The following is a 19,578-nucleotide window of genomic DNA, read 5'->3' as shown; positions in this document are numbered from 1 at the left end:
TACTAATAGGCGGCTACTACTACTACTACTACTACTACTACTACTAATAATAATGTCTTACTCCTTCTGTATGTCCATGGACATGAATGTAAATAAAATGCATTGCTATCTGCTACAGATTGTGTGACCACAGAAACTATGCTGTTATTTGGAATCTATGGCGAGAAACAGTTCAGACGGAAATTGCACGAATGTCAGAAATAATTTGGATTTATTTCAGTTAATACACTGCAGGACAAATTCCGACACAAAATGTTTCAGTCGTCTGGGACATTTATGACAATATATACACACTTCTTCTGCAAAAGAGTGTGTGAATAACAGGCCTAACAGCTGTATCATGATTTCATTGGAAACATTACGCAGAAAATGAGATGATTTCCATCTAGTATGTTTATGCGTGGAGAAAACTGCTCTAATACCGAGGAATTTAGATCAATCTTGTTCTTCCAACATGGCTGTGTTTCAAATAGCGGAAACCGGAAAAGACCGACGCAGTGGCTTCTGCCTCCATTCAGCGCCCGACTACATTTCCCATCATCCCCAGCGTGTCGCCAGTATGAGGTCAGTTGTCCGCGTGAGCCTCATTCAGCTGAGCGCTGCAGAGACTGTGTGAATGGCTGGGGTTTGTGCTTTTCAGATTCTTACCCTAAATTGCATGTTGTAGTCACGGCTGCGCGCTCGCGTGCCGGTGCTGTGTCCGCGTGCTGCTGGGTGGTGTGTGTGGGAATAGATTTGCATGCGCTGATGAGGAAATAAGGCGAAGTGGCTGAGTGTGAAAGCCGCCCGTTGATGAAGGTGCTGTCTATCTGAGACAGTTCCGCTAGGATCCGCAGTGATCCAGCCTGATTTTAGACAAATGTTCATGTGCTATCAGTATTTTACACCCGATTGCAGTCGATAGCTAAAGCCTGTTTCTAATTCATGCACACTGGGACCATGCAAAGACTTTCCTCAACGTTATTTGTCGTTATTTCTGTTTGCATTTGTCGTGTTTCCAGCCGCCAAGTGGTGGAATGCATCGGAATTGCGGGGGTGTTTTTGTTTTCCTTGCCATTAAGTTAGTGTGAATGCAGATAGAAAGAGAAAAAGAGAATGAAAAAGCTCATCCTTTGTGCTGCATTCATTTACATGCATTACAGTGTTTTTTTAAATTATATTATTATTATTATTATTATTATTATTATTATTATTATTATTATTAAGTTATTGCATTTTGTCTACTTCATGCAGGCGGCAGAAGATGGAAACTGTGAAAAAATGGAACAAGGATTTTATTGCACTTGACCAGCTGGAGACGAAAATCCACTCCAAACAAAATGGTAAGGCAATTGTGATTGCTGAAAACCCTGATCAGGGATGAGTTTCCCCAAAACACTGCAGCACAAAGATCAAGATTAAATGGTAGAGTTAGTATCACATTAAACACTCTCTCTCTCTCGTGCTCTCTCTCTCTCACTTTCTCTCTCTACCAGATCAGATCTGGTGATCTTTGATATTAAGTTGATGTTGTTGGGAAATCACAGCTCCCCAGTTCAGTCCTCAGCTCAGGTCACTGTCTGTATATAGTTTCACATGTTCCCTGTGTGGGTGTCCTCTGGGTTCTCTGGTTTTATCCCACACCCCCCCCCCAAAAAAACAATTGCAATGGCTACACTAAATTACAATAACACACTAGGTGTGAATGTGTGTTTTTGTGTGTGAGAGATGGACTGGTGTCCCATCCAGGGTGTATTCACTTGGATTAAGACCAATGTGATAAAAGAGGTCTGATGCCATGTTCCGTCATCTTGATTGATGGATGTTGTTTTTTATTATTATTTGTCTGTGTTTTTCCAGTGCAATATTTTGTCCTTTTTAAGAGAGCTTACTTAATCTTTTAAACATGTGTGTGTGATAACTGATGTTACATTATACAGTCCTTTATCCACTTCACAGAATAATGCAGCCTAGGAAACTTGAACTGGGCTTTTCATTTAAGGCATTTGGGAGACGACCTTACCCAGAGTGACTTACATTAATGCCATTTTATACAACTGAGCAGTTGAGGGTTAAGGGCCTTGCTCAAGGGCCCAGCAGTGGTATTGTGGCAGTGCTGGGATTTGAACTAAATACCTCCCGATCAGGACCACTGCCTTAGGAGCATTTTCCACTGGCTATCACTCCTGTATGAAAGGTTGTATGGTTCAAGAATGGCACCAGTAAGAGCTAATGGTACTCAAGGTGGTGACAATGGGTCAAAACACCAAAACTCTGGGGTCCACACTATGCTGAACATTTTGAAGCGGGGTGGACCATGGCAGTCTTTCTTAACTGAACTGACGAAAAGCATTTACTTCAAAGGGCCATTTTGGTAGGGAATAACCGAAGGACACTTTGCTCATGAGTTGTTTTTTTTTCTTCTGTTTTTAAGCTGAATGGGGGAAAATGGCCATGGAAACAGACTTCAGAGTTCTCAGTGTGAAGGGAAGAGCCTTCTGAGGGAGTAGGGCGTAGTCATGATCACTTCAGAATGGATTGCAGACAAACTGAGCCAACATGTTTAAAGAATATTTCAGAAGACTGTGTTTTTTTTTATTGTTTGAAATGGAGGTAGAGTTCCAGACTAACCAAATCTCAGCTAATGTATGTTGGATAACCAAACAGCTGATCAAGCAAACTATTAAAGCTCATCCAAACATTTTATCCATTAGGGGTTTGTACAGGTATTTAAAAAAAAAAAAAAACCCAAAACATCAAACTATTTGAGGCACCAGTTTTTGAATACTATGATCATTTATTCAGATATTCGTTATGCTGTACTGTCAATGAAGTCAGTGACAAGATCTAGACCAGTGGTCACCAACCCTCTTCCTTGAGATCTACCTTCCTGCATGTAAATCTCCATCCAAAATCTAACACACCTGTTTTAGGTGATCAAGATTTTCTTAACGCAATGATTAGATGGTCAGGTGTGCACGATCATGGTTGGAGCCTTCAGTCTTCATGAAGTTAAATCTCCAGGAACAGGGTTGGAGACCACTGATCTAAAGTGTGTATCTGAAATTAAGAAAAAGTTTTTGCCCTCATGCGGGTGGAAAGGAGAAGACGGATAAGAAGATTCCAGTAACGTCCAAAAACCAACAGAAGGTGCACGGTGGCTTAGTGGTTAGCACGTTCGCCTCACACCTCCAGGGTCTCGCTCGGGCCATGTGTGTCGAGTCTTGCTGGGGCCATGTGTGTGCGGAGTTTGCATGGTCTCCCCGTGCTGCGGGGGTTTCCTCCCCCAGTCCAAAGACATGCATGGTAGTCTGATTGGCGTGTCTAAAGTGTCCGTAGTGTATGAATGGGTGTGTGAGTGTGTATGTGATTGTGCCCTGCAGACTGTCCAGGGTGTACCCGGCCTTGTGCCCGATGCTCCCTGGGATAGGCTCCAGGTTCCCCGTGACCTTGAAAAGGAGTAAGCGGTAGAAGATGGATGGATGGATGGAACTCCATCAGAAGTGGAGTTAGGACAGCATGTCAGGACAGCATGTCTAACTGCCGAGCGATGCTTGTAATCTTATACAGGGCACTGGTTTAGTACATAAAACCTGCAAAAATCTGTACTTCCCATCAGATTTTCATAAACCTCCGTTGCCACTGATGAGATAAGTAAAGGTACAAAGCGATTACAGTAAGGTTACAGGCTGAAATATCGAGTGGAGTTTCAGTAAAGCTTTTGCTGCATTTAATATTTCTGTTTGTCAAACACAAACACGTGCACTTTCACAGCCAGGAAGAAAGTATAATTGAACTTGGAAAATGATGCTTGTTTATGACACAGTAATGAAGCTATCTTTTTCCCCCTGAATATTTGTTTAGCTCTTATTGGTATTCCAATATTAATATTTGACAGAAGGCACAGCTCTGCTTTTCCATGTAAACACACTGCAGTGTGATAACATTGCACTCTTTTATTGTCATTGTTGTAACCATTGTATTTGTCTGTCCACTATTTGGGCCAGTTCTTGTTGTTTTATGGAAAAAATAGCCTAATGAAATTTCATGAAAAACTAAGAAGTGCCATGCGGATCTATTGCGACGGATAATATAGCTGAATGCTGGGACTGAATTCACGTGTTTAATTCTCTTTCTTATTTTTAAGGCATGATCGCCAAGAATCTTCTGAATACTCTCAAGATCTGCAACCATTTACAGCTCCAGCCCATTTCTCGTTCAGCATGTGCTATCGGTAAGGAGCTGCAGTATGACCGCTCAGATCATTTGGCGCTCTGAATGAAAGGAACATTTGCTCCGTCTCAAGTTTGTGTTGTGCATTGCTGAGGAACTGTGTATTAATAAATAATCTCTTAATTTTATTTGGTGACTCATGTTCACTCTCACACATGCTGTGCTGAAAGGTCTGAGCTCCAGGCTTTCTCAACTCTAGCCTTATCATCGGTAATCATGCAATATTTACCCTTTCAGTGTTTCACTGCTGGCTGATAAGACCATTTTCCAGACTTCCCCATGGTATCCAGAGTTCAATTTACAAATCTACTGAAATGTTTTTGTGACTGTAGATTTTGTGACTCTCCTTTTTTTCTTTTTTTTTTTTTAATAAGCTGATCTACAATACAGCTGTACAGAAAGATTCATTGTGCTGTCGCTGCTGTTGAAATGACACACTTATCAAATGTGCTTGTTGTCAATCAGCTGAACAATAAAGCGTTTGAGCAGCAGTCTGAAGTGAGCTATGTGGGAGTATTAATGCCTGTGTCATGTTGCTGTGGATCAAAAAGACCCTTCAGCTCCTTTATTGAGTGTCCTCCTTGATTCAGGCCCATGGACGTGGTTTTCCACGAACGCTCCGAGACAGGTGCCACATGCACACGCAAAGAAAGAGCGAGAGATAGACAGTGAGAGAGAGAGAGAGAGAGAGTGCACTCGTCATTGTTAGCTTCCTGATATGTGAACAAAGGGCAAGACCAAAACATCTATTGTAGTGCTATGCAGATTAATTTTAGTTCTGTTATGTCAACTCTTTGTTTTGGCACTTTCCACCACCACCACCTCAATTTCTACTCTAATATGTTAGTCCTGTAGTTTCGAACTTTTGTGATTTTATGTTTTATTGTTCTCCTGTCAGGCTCCTGTCCGGATCTGATGATGAGTAGGAATGAGCAGCGTGGGTTTCGGCCAGCTCCCGTGGCACTGACCCCACAGCTGCCTCCCAGGACACACCGACCTCTCTGCCTCTCAGTGTCCTCAGACAGCAATGGCCGCTTCAAAGCTCTGGAGACACAGGAATGGAAGAACAACCTCAAAGCTCAGGTGTGGACAGCAGAACAGTCTACCTTTGACTTAATAGTATATAACAGTAAAGGACAAATCAGTCATTCATTAGCTAGTCCAGCAGGCAAGTGAAAACTCTAATTTGCCCCCGAGTCCCATGTATTGGTTACTCGGAAACATGATGATAATTAAAAATTATGGCTAATATAATGTAATAAGTAGAGATGCACCGATACTAGTCATCTTGTCCTCTGTGATTTGTCCACTTATGATATAAAATAGGGTTGTGTAAAATATTATGTTTTATGGTATTTTTTTTTTTTTTTTTTAAACAATGACTTCAGTCTCTAGTTAACAGACTGCAATCCCAGCAAAAAGTAGGCTTGCCGAACATTATATATATATGTGCGTGTGTGTGTGTGTGTGTGTGTGTGTGTGTGTGTGTGTGTGTGTGTGTGTAAACGTAAAGCATACTCAGCACTGTTTTGCTGGCTAACCTCAGCAAAATTAAACAAGAAGTGCAAAATTTGCAAAGCTTTAGGTCAGAATTAAGAAATTGAATGACTGACAGAATTAAGAAATTGAAGTGCTCAGGTCACGTTTGGAGGCCAAGAGCCTCATCCAAACCTCTGACTTTTTCTTCTGTAGAATTTTTGGTAGCAGAATACCTCACCATTTCATTTTTAACTTCTAAGATAGTGGTATTTTTTTTCTTTGATTCCACCCATAAAACATGTGTAGATCATTATAGTGTGGAAATGTCGGTTCTATTTTTACATCCACTCCTCATATAGAATGGCGATGCCTGTGGTTTTTGGTTCCACGTGATCAGTGCGCTTGGATTTACAGTAGTGTGATTCGATCTGTTCCTTTGTTTGTGTGATGCTGTGCAGATGGAGCAGGCCCACAGCGCTGGTGCAGCCAGCAGCACGGGCTCTCTAGAGCGAGCCTCTCTTTTCTGTGCCTCTGGCTCGACCACTGCCTCCAGCTCAGGCCTCTCGAGTCCCGTGGAGCTTCTCGGCAAGAGCAAGTCCTCTAGCCGTTTCTCGCTCTTCTCACCGCCGTGGAACAGCAGCTCTGAGTCTGACTCGAACCCTCCGTCGCGCACCGGTTCCAAGAAATTGCGCCGCAGAGCAGGACCAGGGGGTGTCAAGACTAGCCCCGAGACACCTGAACCCAAACCGAGCGGCCCGGAACACTTTCACTACTCTGAACCTGTAATCTCCAAAGTGACAGACTACATCTACGTTGGGAACGTTAATGCAGCGTATAGTGGCCGCATGCTGTGCCGGAACAACATCGACAGCATAATTGACATGAGCAGCCTGCCAGGTGAGACATGCCTCAACCTGATCCCTTGCACATGCTCAAGAGGCACCAAGCACAGTTGGTCACGCCTGAAAGTGCACATGGAGGAGTCACGCGAGCTGGGTGAGGATGGAGCTGAGCTGCACCAGCGTTGCTTTGATGCCATCAATGAGTGCATCGATGCCTCGGCCGGAAAGAGAAAGCGAGTGCTGGTTCACTGCCGTGATGGCTTCTCACTCGCCCCTACATGTGTCATCCAGTACCTCATGATCAAGCACAACATGAGGCTGATTGCTGCGTATGAGCTGCTCAGGGCCAAGCACCCAGTCAACATCCGCGAGTGCCACCAGAATGCTTTAGTGAGTCTGGAGAGGACGCTTCGACCTGGTGGAAACACCGACCCTGAATGCTTCAAACAGGCCATCTCACGCAAGATAGCTTGGACTTAAACATACCACCATGCATTCTTTTCAGCCTCATACTGATTTATCTGGAACACTTCTAGGACTGGCAGCTTGGGGCTAATTACTAACCCTACTGATTATTCAAATAAAAACAACAACAAAAAAAACTTCTTCCAGAATAAATCTGAGATGGAAAAACTCAAGGTCAAGTACTGTATAGCTGCTAATCAAGAAAGCTGGAGTGAAAATGTGTCCGCTCTGGTGTTAAGACTATGGTGCTGAAGTCTTGTGAATATGAGGGTTGCAGCCATAGTGTTGTTACATTTTTCTTTCAGGACAGCATGACGGGAAATCTCAGGAGACCCAGTGATGTCAAATCATGTCTACTGGATGGGGAGTGTAAAGCTTCTCCAAATGGACTACCTTTGAATAGTGGTTAAGCATCGGTCTAGTGCCATGTTTCCCAACTCAATCCTTAGGAACCTCCAGACTGTCCACATTTAGGCTCTCTCTTAACACAACAAACACAAATCGAGCAGAACACTCAATACCTGGCAGCTGTGTTGGGAGAGAGCAAAAGCGTGGACGGTCTGGGAGGGTTGGGAGACATTGATCTAGCGTCAAGTCTTTAACTGCTGCCATTGTAAAAAATAAACCTACATTGAATCTGAATCGTTTTTGGTAATCCATTAATTTTTCAGAATCAGTGGACATTCTTAATGTTTTGTAGGTACAAATTTTCCTCCATGAGGAATCTGGTCACAACCTTTTCCCAGACATGTGATTATCACCAACTTCTCAGAGTTGAGTGCAAAAGTTTGCCTACCCTTATCACAGTAAATAAAGAAGTTTCCACTGTTTTTCCTCCATTACCACTAGTAACAAAAATAGTCACTGTTAAGATTCTAATGTTCAGAAAGTGAAATATTTTAAAAATAGCTCGTTCACCTTTCTGACCTATTTGCATGATCTTCAAGCAAATTTTGGATCGTTTTATTTGTAATATTCCTGCCGGTCTTGGCCCATTCTTGGTCAATCTTGGCCCTTTCACTCCCTCCAGGATTTTGTGATCGCAGAAATTAACGCAAAATCAAGTAAACTCCGCAATAATCAGAGGAGCTTGCAGTTTTTCAAAATTAACGCAGATTTGGGCCAAGGCGCATCATGTGACGTCATCACAACGTGCATTCAGCCAAACCCATCTTTGATTCACGTGCGTTGAACGTGAGCTAAAAGGTCTCATTTCATCACTGAAAGACCGTGCAAAACAATTTTGGCAATTGCAGTTTCACCAATTAATGTAGTTTTCCACAAAAAAGCACAGAAACTCCACATCTTGCATCACAAATTTTGAAGAAGGAAAACAAAAGCCAGAGCAAAATCAAACATTTTTGGCTGTGACGATCACAAAAAAAAACTGCGAAATCCTGTACGGACTGCTTTTTTTTTTTTTTTTTTTTTTTTTTTTTTTTAAAACACATCTCTGCTAAAATGCTATCAGATATAATAGACCGCATACTTCTAATCAGATCTGGAACCTGATAGAGTCTTCCTTTTGGTTCTTATGAAACCCATGTAACGCAGATACAGTATGAAAAAGTGGTACATTTACCCTTTTTCATCCCAGAACTTTTGCACCCAACTGGAGCGTTGGTGCTTGGGAAGTGAGATGTATTGTGTCTGTAGTGAAACTGATACCAACTAGTGTGTATCTTTGGGTTGTCAGCATTACTAGTGTGGATTTGACTGAATTGTGAAGCAGTGAATTACTACAAAGACTTTTTTATTGCACTAACTAGACGTTGTAAAGAAACTGCACAGGTGAAATGTTCTTTAACTGACTTGCCACTCCTTTTAGTTCTTCATTGCTCAGCAAAGGTAGACCTTTCCTATTTTTAGATGAATATGATGCACATGCTTCCTGTGTACTGATTATTAATTGATGCTAGATTGCTGTTGTGTTTTAATTCACCATGTAGGAAGTACTATCCAACCTCTTGTGTGGAATTGCTTATGCTTGTGTACAGTAATTATTATATTTTAATATTTTAGTGAGCAGTGTGCTGAGGTGGTGCGTTCCTGAGTTTTTGGTGCCTTTGAACTTGTCTTGCGTGATTGTATTGTGAGACTCACACTATGTATGCAGTTGTCAGGCACTGACAATGTTTTTATACTCTGGAATCTTCTGTATAATGCCTAATCCTTGTCCTGCTGGCGAGTACTGCATTGTGGTGTGCGGCAGGACACAGCTCAGTTCAGTAACGTGAAGGTTTTGTTGCAGTGGTCATTCTGTGAGCAATGGCAGTATTTTCAACCCTTGTGGTGGTAACTAGTGCATCTCTGTCTGACTGATCGTAACTTCTCCCCACTGCTATGCTTCTCTCCTAAAAACATTATCCACAGTCTAATCTATATTTGGCCTAACTACAGTACACTGCTTTCTTTTGTTGTATATTTCTAACAGTTTGACTTGATCTCAGGTGAAATCTATTGACCTAAACTATAATATTCTCTGTTTAAACTAGAAAACAGAACAATGTGGCAATGTATTTTCTGTATTATGTTTTTAAAGTCTTATGCATTTGTATATATAGATATTAAAGAAAACAATCAATTCATTTTGACTCGTCATTGACTCGACAATGATTTGAAGTGTATTACTATAAAATGCTCGATCAACACACAACACATATATGTGTATGTATGTGTGTATGTATATGTGTGTGTGTGTGTGTATTTATTTATTTATTTGAGCCAGAACAGTTATTTGCTAACAATATTGTCATTCTGTTGGCAGATAATTTAGGCATTTAATGCAGTGGTGTTTCCTGTACATGTTCTCCCTGTGTCCGTGTGGGTTTCCTTTGGAATCTCCAAGTTTCCTCCTATATCCCGAAAAACATGCTGTTATATTGGATTGGCTACACTCTATTGCTCCTAGGTGTAAAAGAGTGGGTGAATGTGTGTGTGTGCATGGTGCCCTGCCAGTGGAAGATCATTTTCACACTTGAAACTAGCAAAAAGTTCTATAAACACATTGAATCGTCTGATAATAGTTTTACGATGGGATGATATTGTTAAGATATAACTTTCTGTAGTCAATCGACCCTTATTTTATGCTCCGCTGCAAGGTGTGGAGGCAGTATGTTCTTGGGTTTTCTGTGCATCCATCTGAGATTCTCTGAGAATATGACAAGAGATATGACAAGAACGAGTGTTCCACTTTTGTAGGATTTATATGGAATTATCACTGTAACCCACAGATTAGATTTTGGAATTGATCCAAACAGGGTCAAGGTCAAATGTCAGAAAGTTTTTCTTCAGTTGCTTCTTTGAAGTCTATTGAAAGTGTATTTAAGGCATACAAATTAGTAACAAGAAAGACTAGACTTGTCGCTGGTGGAGGTATCCCTGTTAACGCCGTTGGCAGCAAGTTCTACTTGTTTTTTAAATCATTTTTGCTTTGTCCATTACAGAATTTTTTCAGTTTCATTTACTACAGGGTGTCCCAAAAGTCTCGATACATAGAGGAAATGAACATATTTTAGAAAAATTTAAAGATTTTTCATGCTTAATTTATATTATACACAGTACTGTGCAAAAGTTTTAGACACTCTATTTTTTTAGTACATACTTTTATTATAGTTTTTTTATTTAATGACTTCTACATTATCGAGTCAGTACGAAAACATTTTAGATTCCCAAACAGTTTTCCAGCACAAAATTAAATGTTACATAAAAAGTTTGAATGTCAGTAAAGAAAGCAGTACATTACGTAAAAGCTGCTGGGTTTTGCTGAAAATATAAGAAGCAAGTGCAACCATCAAAGTCTCCAGAAGAATTGTGACTGGTTCTGCAAGATGCTCAATAAAATGTACATCTCATTTCCTTATAAAACTGCACTAATTAAACCAGAGACTTCTATTTTTATTTGTATTTTTTGTCACACCAAATATTGACTTTGTTTCATTTACTACTGTCCACGAACATCCACTGGTGAAGGCACAACCAACGTGGTGCTGGCAAACATACTCCCCTATGTATGGAAACTTTTGTACAGCCTGTAGTATAGGCACTATAGGTTTTGCTACAATAAATTTCATTGCATCAACCTTTTTCCAATAGGATTTCAGTCACATTATCTGAAATCAAGTAGATTAGATGAAACATAGCTCTATATTAGCACTAGTTATAGTTGTTGACACATTATATTAAGCACTGGATGCATGCTAATTACCTCAAACTTAACACATAAAACAGATGTTCTCCTAATTGGTTCCAAAGCTTTAATGTTTAAGCATTTAGACCTCTATCTTGACAGTGACTGGTTATAACCTTTGCATCATCTTTAACTCATCACATACATTCGAATCTCATATCAGTTTGATCAGTAAAACTGTATTCTCTCACCTCTACAGTATTGCAGGATTCTGGCCTATACTCAAATTTAAGGATGCTCAAACTCTAGCCCAAGCCTTCATAAGCTTCATCAGTGTTCTTCTTATAGGTCTTCCTGTCAAAAGACTTTCCAGGTGGCAGTATATCCAAAATTCACACACATACTAATGGCTCTACTTATATTTCACCCAATGTCTTTAATTTACATTGCTCTTACAACATTTCATATACACTTCCATATACTGTACATATATGTACATAGAAGAAACTTTGTAGTGCAAAATGATTATTTAATTTATTGTTGCAACAACAAAAAATACTGAAAGGTTCTTTTTATTTTTAAAAATGTACCCTTGTCTGTATGTTAAGGTCATGTGGTTCCAATATATTCGTTCCTGGATTTAGACATTCATATATGGCTGGTGTTAATTTTGTGGCATTTAATTCTTGGAATTCACTTCCACAGAGACTCGAACAATTTTTACAATTGGTTCTCCACTTTTAAATCAAAGCTCTAAACATTACTATCATTCTCTCAACAATTACTAAGCAGTAGCTCACTATTTCTATATCATCTCTTTATCTCAACTCTGAACATGTGTTATTGTTAATGGATGTTATTGTAATTTGTAATGCTACCTTAACTATGACTAAAACCTTACTATTTTTAATAATTGTTTTATTACCATCAAATTACATTGATTACCAAAGCTCTCTTATGTCAAGACATGAGAAATTCATCATTATATTCTTGACTAAACTACATGGCTCACTTTAAACACAATCTGTTCATAATTGTCCTTCAACACTTTAAACCCCCAACCAATCCACCCAGAGATCTCCTCTTGCCCTCATGCATGTTCATGTGTGTGTGCCCTTATATTCATCCTGGCTTTGTGTGTGTGTGTGTGTGTGTGTGTGTGTGTGTGTGTGTGTGTGTGTGTGTGTGGTGTGTATGTGTGTGTTCTCATAGTAATTCTCTGGCTCCATTCCCCTAATGTTCTGCAGAAGTCTTGCTGAGTATGCCTTTCTGACTCTGTTCTTCCAATTAGTGAGATAACGACAGCTAGCGAATCTCTTTTCCACAGCCACTTAACACAGATGGGATGATGAGACATCTAACTAAGAACTAAGAGCTCAGGGGAGTCAAAGGAGTGCTAAATTATGACATGTTTGGTAAACCACTGTGTGGTGTTTATTTCCTCCGAGTTTTTTATATTCCACCCCATCACATTTGCTAATATCACTTATTACTGCAGTCAGGTTATTTCATGACGGAGTGCTTGTGTTTACTCCTGCAGTGTCCCAAATGCAGCACACCTCTTCGTCTATGACCATCTGTTCTGAAAGTCTTCCATAAAGAAACTTCTACCAGCTCCAGTTGGCAAAGCCTGTTGCCCCCTCACCCCCACCCTCTCCATAATGGGGGTGTAGTTTGTATGAATAATTAAAAATAAGGATCACTATCGTGTAAGAAGGGTTATTTATATTGATGGTGGTGAAGGGAGGAGTTGGAGGTTTCCATCTAATGTTTCAGGTACTTGCTAGCCCATTGGCCTCTGTGTGAAACTACTTCCATAAAGAGGAAGATGGGCTTTCCTTCAACATTAGGGAATGCAATATAACCCTTCAGATTATGCCAGCTTCTTGCAGCAGACACAGTCATCCCCCCAACTCTCTCGGCTGTGAGCTCTTCTCCACCTTCTTCCGCTCATAGGTGAGCGCCTGCATTCTCTCTTTCTGTCACTTGCTCTGTGCTATGCTGCAGCTGGTCTTTGAGCATATGTGCTGCATTCAAGCTTTTGGATTAGCACCGTGGCTGTTAGGATGGTCCTGTCTGATCTAATTGTGTCTGATCTGGAGGGTGTTCGTTGGTTATACAGTAAACAGACACAGTAAACAGACGTGTTACAGTGTCTGTGTTCTTTAGTCTTTGTACATAAGAATACAGTAGGAGGGGGAAAAACACTCATTTAATTACTATAATATAATGATCCTATATACATTTATTAAGTTATAGATGGCCTTCTTAGATGATGATTGTGTATGCATTTGGATAGAGGATTTTCTGTAATTCTTCATGTAAGTGAAAAATAAAGTTATTTAAGTAGCTCATATCAATTTACACATTTGCTGGTTGATAAATTGTGTGTTGAGCTGAGATATAAAAACAAAATTCCTCAAGGTTCTCATCTCCAGAAAGTGATATGGCAGTGTTTATCTTATTGCGTCTTCAAAATCTTCATATGCGAATATGAGGCTTCAGATGGCATTTCTGATGTGCATGGAATGTGAGAGACACTATGAGGATCCCAGTGCCATAGTGTATGCAACCGGCTTTGTGTGAGTGGAAAAAAGATAACGGGAGATTAACTCACATTATCGGGATCTTAATTCTGGTGAAATATTCTGACCTTTAAATTGTGGTGGCTGACTTTGTAAGAGAGGTGATGATGTGCATCATACATTAGAATTAGTGACAGAAGGAAATGCTACTTTTTCTTTTGCTGTTTATCTGTTCGATTCTAATTTTGTTCCATTTGCTTCATATTTGGATTTTATTTTATTTTTTTCACACCAGGATGACATTCTTGTCTTGTCTTGAATATATTAAACAGTCCTGATAAGCTGCGTGCAAATACTTTTTTGTCACCAGTTTGTGCTATGCTGAATAAGCTTACAGAGCTTTGTCATATGAATCCTAAGCCACTTTATAAACCACAGGCGCTAATGTATAAGTCATCTTAGCTATCTCAGGACATTTCCAGAAGGCCAGGTGGACTCTGAAGTCGTATCAAGTGTTTTGACAATCGTCCAAAAATACAATCCTGTCAAGCAAGTGAGCTGAAGAACCTCATACTCACCCAAATATAGCATCTTAAATTGATTTCCACAACACATGCCAAAATAAGGATTCCCACATATTGTGATTGGAATAGATTTAAAATTGGCTATGATAAAACCAAATTTCACTGTAATGCTCCTAAAAAAAAACAAAACATATATATATATATATATATATATATATATATATATATATATATGTTTTTTTAAGAGCATTACAGTGTATATATATATATATATATATATATATATATATATATATATATATATATATTAAAGTTGTATGCTGATATATGCATGATACGTTTGCTGGTATGTTGATGCCATTAGTTATTTCTGGAAGCATTTTGAAATATCACTGAGACATTTCTCAGTCAAAGCCATTTATTTCCACATATACAGAGTACAGTAAAATTCTACCTTGTGTGTTATTCCTGCACAGAGTTGAACAGCAAATATCATAGGATGTATATAAAGCAGTGGCACCATTATAAACAACAGCAGACACTGTACAGTTTGTGCACATAGTAAGCATAAGCATGCATGCTGGAATGAAAATGATAGCAGATTAACATGACTGTTAAAGTATCTGTTAAAGTGTCAAATGACTGCAAATGAAGTGAACTGCGCACAATGTTAAGAGTTCACTCTGCAGTTCAGTGTGCATAAGTGTTATCAGTATAGTTTACTCCCACAACCTCAAAATGCCTTATTACTTTAATATATTTAATAGCAAAAAAAATAAAAAGGCTTTTGATTTTCCATTTTACATCTATTAGCTCTTCACTCCAATAAATAAATACTAAACTGTACACTTGCTTGTCCCTGAGGGATATGTTTTGTTAGTTGTTTTTTTTTTTTTTTTTTTTTTTTTTTTTTTTTTTTTTTTTTTTTTAGTATTTATCGTTTAGATTGGAAAGGTAAAATATACCCTATAGGTAAGATACACCCTAAAGGTGAAAAAACAACAACAAAAAAAAAACATTCCAGTGACCAAAGATAAGATCAAATATGATCCTTTATTGATCCCATATAGAGGAAATTCAGGTTGGCACAGCAGCACAAGTAGTAGGAGTAACATCAAAGAAAAGAAACACATTTCCATAAATACCTATACAGTAGAAATAATAGAAACAATAAAATAGATCTGTGTGTATGTACATATGCTAGAGTTCTATTTCTATATGTACATGTGCAATATGTGGTATGACAATTAACTGTTGAGTGTGTGTGTTTGTGAGACTCAGTCAGTGGAGTAAGATATACTGTGTATTGCAGCCAAGTAATAGTACATTTCTTAAATATTTTAATATCTTTTTATCCAAGGCAGTGATCCAATGTTTACAATTTAATTCAGTTATAGTATGCTGATTTTGTTGAATATTGCTACTATTGTGAAACTTAACGGACTTCCCTTTGTACTACAGGGTGTAAAAACTAAATCCAGCCAAAATGTCGGAGTAAGTACCTTGCGATCTTTATTTTGATCATGTTCTAGGTGTACACTGTATTTTCAACAAATCATAGAAAAAGCTGATTGTGTGAAAGTAAACAAGGAGAACTTGAGGCACTTCATTTGAATTGCTATATATTGCAAGCCATGTATGTGTGAAATAAATTAGTGGAAGTTCACTGGAGCTCTAAAAATGCAAAAATATCCACAATGAATTTCAAAAATGTATTGTGACTCTGCATGTATAAATAATACTTTATCTGACATGTTTTTATAAACACTTTCACCGTTCCCATCCAAACACTTAAGGAAAAAGATGTCATCGAGTCGCAAGCATAATCTGAAGGTATGTTTTTATTTATCTGTTCATCTTTCCTAGATTAATATTTGCTTATTTATTACAAGATAGAGAATTTAGTTGCAATGAAGGAATGCCATGAAACTGATTATAAATCTGTGTTTCAGAGCTTGATGCTCTCCATCGCTAAAGGTTTACTTGAGGTTGAAGCAAAGGAAAAAGAAGAGGAGAGGAAAAGGTACATGGTAGAGACATGCCCACCTTTATCCCTGCCAAGTGGTGTACAAGCACTACAGGTACTAACACAAATACACCCAGCATTGCTTTAGACATTTTAGCCTTGATGCATATAGTTCATTCATGTCACATATTAAAATATATCTATCTATCTATCTATATATCTATATCTATCTATCTATCTATCTATCTATCTATATATATATATATATATATATATATATATATATATATATATATATATATATATATATATATATATATGCTGTACAGTGCTATCTCAAACTAAGGCCATGCTGTTTTGCCTCTGGGTTGCTTACAGGAGCTGTGCAAAGAACTTCACCATAAGATTGATGTGATTGATGAGGAGAGATATGATCTGTCGAACAAAGTTGACAAAAGTTCTAAGGAGGTACAGTTAGACTAGAGATGCACGATACTAAATTTCTCAGCCAATACCGATAACCGATTATTCAGAGTGATATCGGCTGAAACCGATAGTTCTGCCTTTTATGCCTTCTGTTAAATTAATATTAATGTATTCCACAATTCTGAAAGAAATGCAAACAAAAACTTTATTCTCTCCATTTCAACAAGTTGTTTCACAGTAACTGGTCTCATAAACAGAAAACACATTACTCTAATTAACATTAACACATGAACTAAATTCTGAAGATTAAAGTATGATTTTTTAACTTATTGAATGTTATTAATTCATATTAACATTGACTGAATTCTAAAAAACCTCCTGTTAGTCTCACATTCACTCACCACAAACAAAAGCATTTCTACTTCATCACTGACAGCAAACTGGTAATATATAATATATATTTTTTTAATATATATATATTAACATTAACTGGATATGAAATACACTGCTCTACAAATATATTTTTCTGTGCGATATATACTTAATACTTTTTTCTCAACTTATCTTCATTTAAATCTTTCAACAGTGTACTGGCTCTTTAATGCAGCGCGAGCAGCGTGGCAAAAAAAATAATTTGACGCCGAAACTCCCGCTTCACTGCTGCAGTGTCCGGTGTAAAATTTTAGCAGTGCAGAGTTTACAGAGCTTACACACAGCAGTTTTGTCGTCATTCCACACAAGAGACATCATCTTTACACACAGGATGAAATCGATGTGTTTTCCCGCCATCTTTTGATTGACAGAATATAATCGTCACTTATCACCGGATGTTTTTAAACTATCGGCCCATAGTGGGAACAATAGCCTTTATAGGTGCATCTCTAATTTAGACCTCACAGAAGACCGCAGTATCTCAATAAAGAGCATTCATAATTAAGGTTATTTATGTGATTGTTCTTCTGCACCACACTAGATTGAGGACATGAAAATTAAAGTTCAGGATCTGAAGGGCAAGTTCAAGAAGCCAGCTCTAAGGAAGGTGCGCATGTCTGCTGATCAGATGCTTCAGGCTCTGCTTGGCTCTAAACACAAGGTATCTCTGGACCTGAGAGCCAACCTGAAACAAGTGAAGAAGGAGGTCAAGGAGGAGGTGGGGGCTCAATTATTTTTACTACAACAGCATTATCACCAGTGGTATTATTTACAAATAAAGGTTTATGAACTTTATAATGATGTATAATCGTTAAATACTAACTTTTCTGTGTGTGCCACAGGATAAGGAATTGCGTGATGTCGGGGACTGGCGTAAAAACGTTGAAGATAAGGCTGGCATGGATGGCAGAAAGAAGATGTTTGAGTCCGAGGCTTAAATAATCATATGTAGTCTAGTCTTCAATGGTTCTACGGATTAACTGTTGTGTGCTGCTGCAAGAGGAATGGAAATGTCAGGTTTAGCATATGGACAAAATCATTGATAGTGTCAGAAATGGCAAAGCAAAACAAATGAAATGTTGTAAGTGTTATATTCTGTTTCAGAATATAAGTTTCAGAATTCAGTTGTATTTTGTGCAGTTATAAAGAACTTCATACAGAACATTTGTATTGTGCAATTCAATTTTCCAGTGCATGAATAAACGGTTTAAAGTACATTTGCATTTTTGTCTTAATTTGTGTCAAAATAATGCCATACTTTTCCATGCAAGGGCTATAAAAGGTTAACAAAATCTGCATTATTGCTTATCATTTCATTGATTTTAAAATAATTATTATAATTATTTGTTACGTTGTAAGTTGCCAGTTTTGGACATTTTTTAGTTCTGTTTCCTAGTCTTCCTTTAGCTGATGTAGTTGACTTCTGATGCCATTAACAGTATGGCAATAAAAACAATTAACAAAAGTTGTCTTTCAAAGCTAAAACATCACAAATATTTTACATTTGCATATTAAGTACCTATTATCTATTCTGTGTAGTACTGCTTCTAATTCACAGGTAAAGGTATGCAGCATAATTTAAATGAAGTAATGCAGTGATTTTTGGTGTCACTGGGGTTATAATACTGCAATTAACCTTTTTCTCATGTCTTGCAAGCTTAAGTATGGTTCAAATGATGGATGACTTCAGGACATTCTTCTGTTTACGGTAAGACAAGTTGATATCTTACAGTATCTACAAGGTGTCCGAAAAGTCAGGAACCAGTGAGATTAAATCTACAGTTAATTTTGTATTTATTATTCGCAACATATGCTCTATATGTTCACCCTTATACTCCATGCATTTTCTCTGTATCATGTTTTTTGCAGATTTTGCGGACACCCTGTAAATTGATTGTATCCTTATGAGTTGACAGTTTTTTCTAGTGTCATTTACCAGTATCCCTTTGGATGATGTAATTGACTTCTGATACTATTTATAGTATATAACCAATTAATAAAACAATTAATAAAAGTTGCTTCTAAAAGCTAAAACATCACATTAAAGTTTTAAATTTGCATATTAAGTACCTATTATATATTGTGTGTAGTTCTGCTTCTAATTCCTAGATAAAGTTAAGACTTTAACAGCATAATTTATATTACAATACATTACAGTATCTTATACAGTATATTACAGTATCTATTTTGACTGTATTTATATCCGCTATAGTATATATTAATAGTTTTGATATCTACTATATTATCTAGTATTGACTGTATTGATATCTACTACAGTATCTATATTGACTGTATTGATATCTACTACAATATCTTTATTGTCTGTATTGATATCTTCTACAGTATATATATTGATAGTTTTGATATCTACTATATTATCTAGTATTGATATCTACTACAGTGTCTGTATTGATAGTTTTGAGATCTACTATATTATCTAGTATTGATATCTACTACATATTGATATCTATATGTAGTAGTGTCTATATTGACTGCTGACTGTATTGATATCTATTTCATTTGTATTGATTGTATTAATATATATTATTCAAAGTTATCTATTATTCAAACTGTGATG

At 37.8% G+C, this 19,578-nt stretch overlaps 2 protein-coding genes across 4 annotated transcripts; both read left to right on the top strand.

Moving 5' to 3' along the window:
* Nucleotides 1–499: 499 nt before the first annotated feature.
* On the top strand, nt 500–9,584 carry LOC108274466 (uncharacterized). Of its 3 annotated transcripts, none has more exons than XM_017484655.3 (5): nt 507–625; nt 1,234–1,322; nt 4,127–4,213; nt 5,111–5,295; nt 6,150–9,584. In XM_017484655.3, exons 2-5 carry the CDS (start codon nt 1,244–1,246, stop codon nt 7,011–7,013), a joined length of 1,215 nt encoding a protein of 404 aa, XP_017340144.1. In that variant the 5' UTR covers nt 507–625; nt 1,234–1,243; the 3' UTR covers nt 7,014–9,584. The 3 variants fall into 3 exon arrangements, with proteins under 3 accessions (XP_047015820.1, XP_017340144.1, XP_017340145.1); XM_017484656.2 differs by lacking the exon at nt 507–625 and adding an exon at nt 643–798; XM_047159864.2 differs by lacking the exon at nt 4,127–4,213 and having other exon boundaries at nt 500–625.
* Nucleotides 9,585–12,955: 3,371 nt separating this feature from the next.
* LOC108275296 (troponin I, fast skeletal muscle) lies at nt 12,956–18,217 on the top strand. Its single transcript, XM_017486034.3, has 7 exons — nt 12,956–13,083; nt 15,638–15,670; nt 15,973–16,009; nt 16,129–16,257; nt 16,521–16,610; nt 17,542–17,718; nt 17,843–18,217. Exons 2-7 carry the CDS (start codon nt 15,663–15,665, stop codon nt 17,936–17,938), a joined length of 537 nt encoding a protein of 178 aa, XP_017341523.1. The 5' UTR covers nt 12,956–13,083; nt 15,638–15,662; the 3' UTR covers nt 17,939–18,217.
* Nucleotides 18,218–19,578: the final 1,361 nt, after the last annotated feature.

The sequence above is a fragment of the Ictalurus punctatus genome, chromosome 14 (genome assembly GCF_001660625.3).
Source record: "Ictalurus punctatus breed USDA103 chromosome 14, Coco_2.0, whole genome shotgun sequence".
In the NCBI taxonomy this organism is placed as follows: Eukaryota; Metazoa; Chordata; class Actinopteri; order Siluriformes; family Ictaluridae; genus Ictalurus; species Ictalurus punctatus.
Note: the sequence above shows the minus strand (reverse complement) of the source record. Positions and strands in the feature narration are given on the sequence as shown.